At 44.7% G+C, this 10,368-nt stretch overlaps 1 protein-coding gene across 2 annotated transcripts in view; it reads left to right on the forward strand.

Moving 5' to 3' along the window:
• The first annotated feature begins 3,432 nt into the window (after positions 1–3,432).
• Positions 3,433–10,368, forward strand: part of abcd1 (ATP-binding cassette, sub-family D (ALD), member 1) — an 8,037-nt gene continuing 1,101 nt past the window's right edge. Inside the window, exons 1-18 of one of the 2 annotated variants that reach the window (XM_034591590.1) lie at positions 3,433–4,005; positions 4,118–4,181; positions 5,672–5,728; positions 5,771–5,920; positions 6,031–6,128; positions 6,212–6,369; positions 6,455–6,642; positions 6,724–6,898; positions 6,973–7,163; positions 7,254–7,434; positions 7,527–7,669; positions 7,821–7,992; positions 8,365–8,459; positions 8,715–8,860; positions 8,937–9,082; positions 9,460–9,544; positions 9,642–9,767; positions 10,103–10,190. In XM_034591590.1, the coding sequence (XP_034447481.1) occupies positions 5,804–5,920; positions 6,031–6,128; positions 6,212–6,369; positions 6,455–6,642; positions 6,724–6,898; positions 6,973–7,163; positions 7,254–7,434; positions 7,527–7,669; positions 7,821–7,992; positions 8,365–8,459; positions 8,715–8,860; positions 8,937–9,082; positions 9,460–9,544; positions 9,642–9,767; positions 10,103–10,190 (2,109 nt within the window). In that variant the 5' untranslated portion in view covers positions 3,433–4,005; positions 4,118–4,181; positions 5,672–5,728; positions 5,771–5,803. Of the gene's footprint in view, positions 4,006–4,117; positions 4,182–5,671; positions 5,921–6,030; positions 6,129–6,211; positions 6,370–6,454; positions 6,643–6,723; positions 6,899–6,972; positions 7,164–7,253; positions 7,435–7,526; positions 7,670–7,820; positions 7,993–8,364; positions 8,460–8,714; positions 8,861–8,936; positions 9,083–9,459; positions 9,545–9,641; positions 9,768–10,102; positions 10,191–10,368 lie in introns of both variants that reach the window. The other variant, XM_034591589.1, reaches the window with a different exon arrangement.

Raw genomic sequence — 10,368 nt, forward strand, 5'->3', positions numbered from 1 at the left:
AAGCTTCCCAGAGAGCGAGTGGACGTGTTGATGAGGTTTCTAACACGTGACGGACGTGAAACTGGAAGAACACAAATATCTCAGGATGAAGAAGAGGAGCCGTACACGTAGAAGACGAAGACGTCAACTTGGAAAGACGAGGAGATTCCAGATCTTTTGGTGATGAGGGCCGACGCCGGTGTTTCCTCATTTTCCTGTTGTTGTGAACGAGTCTGACCCAGACGATCTCCTGCTGCTTCTTCAGATGAAATCATGTCTGAAAACAGTTTCAGACTCTGCTCAGACAATCAGGACACATCAGAGTTTTTATAAGAACTTTTGATAAGTGATGATGATGATAAGTGATGATGATGATGATGATGATGATGATGATGATGCACTCTCACCAGCTCAGTCCAGCCAATCAGCAGTTTATAAAGTTTGAAAGATTTTGATAAAGTGATTAGATCAGGTGTTTGATTCCTCAGGTGAGTCCTTCAAAAACCAGCAGGTGATGTTTTTCAGGTGTTTTTACAGTTTGGATTTTAACGTGCGGCAGCTCGGTCTCATTGTCAGAACCAGAACCAAATGCTGCACTAGCATCATGAGCCAATCAAACTGTAGGATCCAGACCAAAGCTAATTCAGCATTGTTGTCATGATTAAATTTGTGCACGACAGTTTTCCCTTGTGCGTCAAATGAGAGCAGGTGCGACGTAATGTGATGTAAACCCCGCCCCCTGAATACCAACGTTCGCTTTTGACAAAGAACAAAGATTGAAGTGTCCTGTGAAAACTGTTAGCCTGTTAGCCTATCAGACTGTGTGGTAGGCTGTTAGCATGCTAGTCTGGTAGGCCTGTAGGCTTTTAGCCTCTCTGACTGTTATTGTCTTAGCCTGGGAGGTTGATAGCCTCTCAGACTTTTAACCTGTTAGCTTGGCAGGCTGTGGCCTACTTACCTATCAGACTGTTGGGTCGTTAGCCTGTCAGACTATTAGGTTGTTAGCCGGTCAGATGGTTAGCCATGCAGGTTGATAGCCTCTCAGACTGTTAAGTTGTTAGCCTGTTAGCTTTGCAGGCTGTCAGACGGTTAGCCTGGCAGGTTGATAGCCTTTTAGCCCATCAGACTGTTATTGTATTAAGCTGGTAGGTTGATAACCTCTCAGACGTTTAGCCTGTTAGCCCATCAGACTGTTGGGTTGTTAGCCTGTTTGACTGTTAGCTTAGCAGGCTGGTTAGATGCTGCCCTCTCTCAAATGTGTTCGTATTTACCGTGTTCATGAGGAGCCCATGTGAACGCCCCTTCAAGAGTTCATACCTCTGACCTCAACTTTTCTGAAAGCTCAGAGTTGTGTCAAGTTTGTTAAAGTTTTCAGAAAAGTCAGAGGTCATTGGATGATAAAATGTTTTAATTTGAGTATTTCTTTGTAATTTTATGACACATCTGAGGAAAATGTTCAACAGTCTTTTCCTTCTATATTACGTTTGCTGCCTGTTCGCATGTCAACAGTGTTCTCATGACTTAACCACTCGAACGCCAAACACACCACGAATACGACTTCCTACATCGTAACCACGAGCTCCCTCTGAAGGCAGCATGAGATAAACGTGTTTATGACATCGCCCATAAAGAGTTCATGTTCTGAAATGAAGTGAAATGATGATGTCATCTGCACACAAATCATTTAATTAATAGAATGTGACAAAGTCCAAAGAGACGTCTTCAGAGAGTTGAGTCCGAACCTAGATCCAGGTTCAGGATCAGGTCCAGGATCAGGTCCAGGATCAGGTCCAGATCCAGTGTGAGAGCAATAAGAGTCTGTTTCAACTGCTTCAGGATAAAAATGCAGCGACAATCACACAATGATATCACAGTGTTGATCAGCTGGTGTAAGGATCGACTAAATTGATCGTGTTTTGCACTGAGATGAACTAATGTGAACTCTTTAATAAAGACGTCTGAACGAATTGTTAAAACCACGTGAAGTGGGGGGTGAACAGCGTTCTGATGACGTCACTGCCACAGAGTATTTTCTTTTCAAAGTTGTTGAACTGTTGCTTAGATTGATTGACAGGTCTAATCACACATCAGTTTATACTGAATGACATCCATCAGACCAAAATCCGTATTACTGAAGGTTTGTTAGATATTCTGACTCCAGGTGTCATTTGACCATGGCTTCAGTCCCAGCATGCACCTCTTCGGACTGTGGCATCAAACCAAAGCAGAACAGACACGTTTTCTGTGTGTTCACCTGAATCGACAGGAACATGTCACATTCATAGACTGTAAATAAAGATGGACAACATGACTGCTCCCAAATGTGAAGCCAAAGTGTCTCCATTGCCCCCTGGTGGCTGGCTGCAGTATAGGTCATAAATCGCTCCTCCTCTATGTTAGCAGATGGGACATGGACCAAACTAAAGAACTCAAAGTAGATGTTAAATAAATGTTTCTCAAAGGTGGTTTCTGTCATTTTACATAGTTATCAATCAGATGTTCATGGTTCTGATAAGTTTAGTTTTAATTAGTTCTTTAATTATATAGAAACAGGCTAAGACATGATTGACAGCTGAGGCTGACTCCTGATTGGTCAAGTGGATGGAAGGGTGGGATCTTAATAACACGGCTCCACTGCACAGACTCTGACTCCAAATGACGGCACCAGCACAAGATGGCAGCATTCCTAGAGATATTTCAAGTTCATTTAGTACGATGATAGTAAGTGGAGACACGGTGTCCATCTTTATTAACGGTCTGTGGACACATCTGACAGAAACACATGATCCAGGCTTCTTACTGTAGTACCACTGTGAAGTACTCTAAGTATTCAGGGCTGAATCCAGGATCAGAGGTCTACATTCCTCCAGCAGAAGCTCCACAAGCCTCCAAACAAACTGTGCAATTTTCTGAGTATTTAAAAAGTCTGTTCACTCGTCTCAGTGTTGAAATAATAAAAACTATTATTTATCACGGTAATGTGTGTGTAACAACAGAAGGTGTCCTCAGTACTTCACTCTGTTCAGTACTGTACTCCTGTAGTACCAGTACTATGCAGTAACTATTGTTAGTTACTCTTGTAATGATGATGATCTGTGTCCCCTTCAGGTGCAGGACCAGCTGTGTGGACAGCTGTGATGCGTTCAGGTGCACTGTACAGTTGGTGTTTGTTTCTAAACTGTCTGTTAACATCTTTTTCTATCTTTTTGTCATTTGTACTTTTCCACTTAGAACTTTCTGAACCTTCAAAATGAAAAAAGCTTCATGTAAATAACTGACATGTTGTTAACATGTTGTTTTGGAATAAAGATTTCTCTGCACACTCTTCTACTCAGTTTGGAGTGTTAATCAGGAGGCAGGTGTCATCACAGACTAAAGCCACAGGGGGCGCTGCAGCTAACAGCTGGTTACCAACAGTTAACATCTGGTTACCAACAGTTAACAGCTGGTTACTAACAGTTACTAACTAGCTATGCTACAGTAATATTACAGTAATGCATAGTAATAATACAGTAACTAACTGTTAACCAATGGTTACCAGCGGTCAGGTGACGTGTTGGGAGTAGTGAAGGTCTCTGTGTAGGACGTAGGGGGCAGGAGAGGAGGAATGGGACAGGGCCGATCCTAAGTAAACAGTGTGACCTTTGTCTCAGTTAAACTTCAGTCCACAGGTTAAAGTGATAGAAGATACCGGTTAATGCAGGACAGAGACATTAGAGACCGGCTAGTGGAGGACAGAGACATTAGAGACAGGTTAGTGCAGGACAGACATCAGACCCGGAGCAGAGGAACCGAACTCAACTGGAAAAGTCTGAATGTTTTCATGCTAACGTCAGAGGAACCACAAAGTTCCTGCTGCTAGCGGCTAGCTCCGTTAGCTCCGTTAGTTGTGTTAGCTCCGTTAGCTCTGTTAGCTGCCGGCTCGTTGGATTAAAGTACAACAGCGGATATTTAACATGTTCAATCTGTGAAGAGCTGCAGCTGTGAGAAGCTGCTACACGCTGAACAAACTGGTCCAAGCTAACGGTAACTAACCAGAGCTGATTAACCGGAGCTAACTAACCCGGACCTAACTAACCGGAGCTAACTAACCGGAGCTAACCAACCCGAGCTAACCAACCCGAGCTTCACTCAACAGGTTCCCCGGGATTTAATCTGAAGGACGAAGGAGAGACCGTTACCACGTCAACTAGTTTACTGAGGTAAAAGTACCAATACTGCATACTAATGAACATTCATACGAGAGTAAAACTACAGTAATACATAGTAACACTACAGTAGTACTTCAGTAATACACAGTAATACCATACTAATACACAGGAATAGTACAGTACCAGAACACATGATAAAGTACTATTTGTATGGATCAGTTAATGTGACAGTATTAAAACAAGTTCACAAGTTAGGATTATTATTGTTACTTGGTTTGATAGTTTTTCAGTAAACAGTGAGAGATCATTGATTTCCTGCCAATACACAGATCAATACATGGATGATGGTTTCAGCTCTTATTGATCAGGTAAATGTAAGAAAGTGAAAATTATAAACACATAAGTAGCTGATCCTACAGATCAGAGACTAAAAGTTACTGAGATGGAAATCTGAAAATACAAGAGGCTGGAACACCAAATTTGTCTTTGTGTATTTTAATAGAGGCTTTCTGCAGAAAGGATCAACACAGAGGGTCACAGGGATCTCAGAGTGAAGATGCAGGACAGTCAAATGCAAGGATCTTATATAGGAGAACTAAGGCTGTCTGTCTGAGCCAGTTCAGACCGGTTCTGTAGGCGCAGTTTGAAACAGGAATTAAGACACAGGAAAATGATTTGCATACGTTTCCATTAGGTACTTGGACAGTCAATAAGTAATAGAAAGGTCTGCAAAAAGTTACTCTTCAACTACAAAATAGGTTTCCACCAGACTTTTTTCCACTACATTACTTTATGATAATAGTTACGTCTGCAGAAGATTAATCAATGAGTCGATCAACAACTTTTTATCATCAATGAACTGATTATTTTTCATAATATATATATATATAAACACTGATCAATTAATCAATCAGCAAATGATGATGAGAGTTGGAGATCGTCTTTATATACAGTCACTGATCATCTTTATATACAGTCACTTATCGTCTTTATATACAGTCACTGATCATCTTTATATACAGTCACTGATCATCTTTATATACAGTCACTGATCATCTTTATATACAGTCACTGATCGTCTTTATATACAGTCACTGATCATCTTTATATACAGTCACTGATCATCTTTATATACAGTCACTGATCGTCTTTATATACAGTCACTTATCGTCTTTATATACAGTCACTGATGGTCTTTATATACAGTCACTGATCATCTTTATATACAGTCACTGATCATCTTTATATACAGTCACTGATCATCTTTATATACAGTCACTGATCGTCTTTATATACAGTCACTGATGGTCTTTATATACAGTCACTGATCATCTTTATATACAGTCACTGATCATCTTTATATACAGTCACTGATCATCTTTATATACAGTCACTGATCATCTTTATATACAGTCACTGATCGTCTTTATATACAGTCACTGATCATCTTTATATACAGTCACTGATGGTCTTTATATACAGTTACTGATGGTCTGTATATATATACAATGTGATGAAGGTTCTCTGTCTCACCTGTGCAGGTGGAGCCTCACACTCGGAGGTCAGCATGTTGTTTCCGTGACGACGACCCTGCTGTCCTCAGCGGACTCCTGTGACGCGCTGCTGTTCCTGCTTCTGTTCTCTGATTGGTCAGCTGTTACGTCTCTGACAGGATGCAGCTGGACTGTCAAATGTTAAGGCGGAGCTCCAGACTCAGGAAGCTGACGGCTGTGCTGCTCGCCGCGTATGCCGTCAAAAAACTGTCCCCATACGTCTGGAGGAGGATACAGGTGAGACATCACACACACACACACATACACACACAAGTACAAACTCATACAAAGGCACACACACATGTACACTTTGTGTATAGATAACTGTGTGTTTGTTTTGTTTTTAGAGAAGTGCAGCAGGTAAACAGCCGGGTGGAGCTAACCTGGCTGTAGGCGTGGTCACTTCCTCTGAGGAGAACAGCAGAGAAAAGAAGAGTGACAGCAGGTGTGTATGTGTGTGTTTTATTATGTGTATGTGCGTATTATGGACCTGTTCCTATGACGACAGATGTCTCTTTGTGTCTTCAGGTCTCCGTCAGTCAACAGGGAGTTTCTCCTCAGACTGTCTCGTCTGTTGAAACTTTTGTTTCCTCGGTTACTATGTCCAGAGGTCGGTCTGTTGGTTCTGCACTCTATCACTCTGATGTCCAGGACCTTCCTGTCCATCTACGTTGCTGCTCTGGACGGTCTGTCCCTGTCTGTCCCCGTCTGTCCCAGTGTGATTGTCAGGTGTATCACATGTTAATAATCAATGTTTTTGATGGTGTGCAGGTGTGATCGTCAGGTGTATCGTGCAGAAGGACCCTCAGGCGTTCATGCTGCAGATCTCTAAGTGGCTCCTCGTCGCTGTTCCTGCGACTTTCATCAACAGCACCATTAGATTCCTGGAGGGTCAGCTGGCACTTAGGTTCAGGAGCCGATTGGTCAACCACGCCTACCAGCTGTACTTTACCAACCAGGTAACGCACACACACACAGCAGGAATAATTTATATGTTCCTGAACGCCTCACAGCACTGTGGTGTCCCTGTGTCTCTGCAGACATATTACCGCGTCAGCAACATGGACGGTCGTCTGTCCAACCCTGACCAGTCTCTCACTGAAGACATCGTCATGTTCTCAGCGTCAGTCGCTCACCTCTACTCCAACCTGACCAAACCCATCCTGGACGTGGTCGTCACCTGCTACACGCTGCTGCGTGCCGCCCACTCCAAAGGTTTGTCTACCTCATCACACTGAGTCAGTGTCACTGCTGAAACACTAGAGGTCACTGTGACTTTCCTCCTGCAGGAGCAAACACCACCTGGCCCTCCGTCATCGCTGGCCTGGTGGTGGCGTTCACCGCCAACGTTCTGCGTGCATGTTCGCCTCGATTCGGGAAACTGGTTGCTGAAGAGGCGAAGAAGAAAGGAGACCTGAGATACATGCACTCACGCATCATCGCCAACTCTGAGGAGATTGCATTCTATGGAGGACACAAGGTAAACATAGCCCCGCCCCCTGTTGGACAACTGCAGACAGTACCTCCGTCTGTGGTGTTAATGTTGAGTGTGGGTGTGTTTGATTCGTAGGTGGAGCTGGCCCAGCTGCAGAGGAGCTACTCATCTCTGTCGTCTCAGATCCATCAAATCCTGTTGAAGCGTCTCTGGTACGTCATGTTGGAACAGTTCCTCATGAAGTATGTTTGGAGCGCGTCCGGCCTGGTGATGGTTGCTGTGCCGATCATCACCGCCACAGGATACTCCAAATATGGTAAAAATTCTCTGTGTATATTAATAAGGTTCATCAAAATATAAACATAGAGGTAATGATAACCTGTGTGACCTTTGACCCCTGATGGTCAGACTCTGAGGAGGTGAAGCTGGCTGCCATGGTGATGAAGGAGGAAGAGTTGGTTAGTGAGAGGACGCAGGCGTTCACCACGGCGAGGAACCTCCTGAACGCTGCAGCCGACGCTGTGGAGAGAATCATGAGCTCATACAAGGAGGTGACCCATCCTACTCCTCTTCCTCCTCTTCTCTCCTCTCCCCTCTCTGCTGCCCTCCGTTGGTGTTATGTTTGATAGAGATGTTGAGGTGGCAGCGACAGTGATGTCAGAGGTCACGTGTGATGACGTCAGTGTGTCTGTGTGTCTCCAGGTGACCGAGCTGGCGGGTTACACAGCTCGAGTCTCTGAGATGTTGGACGTGTTTGAAGACGTGAATCAGGGAATCTACCGTCGCAATGGCGACAGAGAAGAAGAGGCCTCGCCAGGAGGTGGAGCTGTGATCCAACATGGTCACAGAGTCTGTGGACGACTGCAGACCAGAGGTTGGTCTAAACGTAATGTGACGCTGAGATCAGATCAGCTGATGAAGAGGAGGCCCCTGCAGTTCCTTGTCCTCATGACAGACCTTCATCATGTTTGAGGTCAAAGGTCAGAGGACAGGAGCTTTAGCCTCAGCTTCATTTAGACGTGCCGGTAAAATGAACTCAGTGATGTCATCAGTGATGTCATCAGGGAGACATTAAAGACAGTGGTGGGTTTTAAAAGTGTCTCATATAATGATGGATGTAAACACGATGCTGACCACTGGAGGTCAGTGTTGAGTTGAAGATCATCGAAACTAACAATCAGGACAGTAACCAATCAGAGTTCAATCATTAACCAATCACTCATCTCATGACTCATGTTGTTTTCAGGTCATGTGATCAGTGTGGAGAAGGGGATTCGCTGTGAGAACTTGCCAATCATCACACCGACCGGAGACGTGGTGGTGTCCAGCCTCAACATTCAGGTAACACTAATACTCACACACACACACACACACACACACACACACACACACACACACACACACACACACACACACACACACACACACACACACACACACACACACACACACACACTCAGCCTGGGGCAGAGGGAATGTGGTGTCATATAAGAAACACAAGAGGTCAGCTAGAGTCTGATCTCATTAACATACTGAAACAGTGGGTGTGTGTGTGTGTGTGTGTGTGTGTGTGTGTGTGTGTGTGTGTGTGTGTAGGTGGATGAGGGGATGAATGTATTGATCACAGGTCCGAACGGTTGTGGGAAGAGTTCTCTGTTCAGGATCCTCAGTGGACTGTGGCCTGTTTATGGAGGAGTTCTGTATCGTCCAGAACCTCAGCACATGTTCTACATCCCTCAGAGGTAAATCTGTCACCATGCACTTCTGCTCTAGTACTGATGGTGGCGCTCAGATGACATGTTTGTGTGGACTCTACAGGCCCTACATGTCAGAGGGAACCCTCAGGGACCAGGTGATCTATCCAGACTCAGTGGAGGAGATGGTGCAGAGAGGAATCACTGATTCACACCTGGAGGAGATTCTTCACACTGTCCACCTGGTCTACATCCTAGACCGAGAGGAAGGTCAGTGTGTGTGTGTGAAACTGTATTCAGACCTGATCCGAACATTTTCTAGAAGAAAAACTGGAAGAACACAAATATCTCAGGATGAAGAAGAGGAGCCGTACACGTAGAAGACGAAGACGTCAACTTGGAAACACGAGGAGGTTCCAGATCTTTTGGTGATGAGGGCCGACGCCGGTGTGGATGAGCTGTAAACAACAACACTGATCTTTCCACAGCAGAGTTTATACGTCATGCCCGGCCTCCTGCTGCTCTACAGGCTCCGCCCCTGCTGCTCTACAGGCTCCGCCCCTGCTGCTCTACAGGCTCCGCCCCTCGCAGTTCCCCACATGTTCCTGTTGTTGTGTTTAAATCAGAAAACTGTGTGTGTGTCTCAGGTTGGGAATCGGTCTGCGACTGGAAGGACGTCTTATCTGGAGGAGAGAAACAGAGGATGGGGATGGCTCGTATGTTCTACCACTGGTAAATATTCCCTCACTGTTTTATAACTGGTCTTTGTGGTTCTGTCTTTTTGTCTGACTGACTCTCTCTCCCTGTGGTGTGAATGTCTCTCGACCAGCCCTCGTTACGCTTTGTTGGACGAATGTACGAGCGCTGTCAGCATCGACGTGGAGGGACACATCTTCCAGGCTGCAAAGGATGCTGGGATAGCTCTGCTCTCAATCACACACAGACCGTCCCTGTGGTCAGTACACAAACACACACACACACAAACACACACACACACACACACACACACACACACACACACACACACACACACACACACACACAGTATGTATCAGATTGATTAGTTCATTGATTGATTGATTGATTGACTTATGTGTTCAGCACTAAACAGTGAAACTTGTTCTGTTTGTGAGACTCAGTGTTTCAAACAGACCTTAAAGGTCAAAGGTCAGTTTTCCTTATTAAAAAGGTTCAGATACAGCAGTTTTGTTTCTGTCCTGCAGGGGGCAGCAGAGCTCCTAGCTGCTCTCAGCAGTCACACCCTGATCCTCTTCTTCTTTTCTCAAATAGGAAGTACCACTCTCACCTGCTTCAGTTTGATGGAGAAGGAGGATGGAGGTTTGAACCTCTGGATGCCTCCACCCGTCTGTCTCTGCAGGTACATAAATCAAACCATCACACACACACACACACACACACACACACACACACACTTGTACTTCTATCTCCCTTACCATAACCTAAACCAAATCATGTGACTTTTACAGATTTGAAATAAATCAAGTTCAACAAAACCTGACTGTTTTTCTGTGATCTGCAACATCTGGTCTCTAACC

The sequence above is a fragment of the Hippoglossus hippoglossus genome, chromosome 7 (genome assembly GCF_009819705.1).
Source record: "Hippoglossus hippoglossus isolate fHipHip1 chromosome 7, fHipHip1.pri, whole genome shotgun sequence".
NCBI lineage: Eukaryota > Metazoa > Chordata > Actinopteri > Pleuronectiformes > Pleuronectidae > Hippoglossus > Hippoglossus hippoglossus.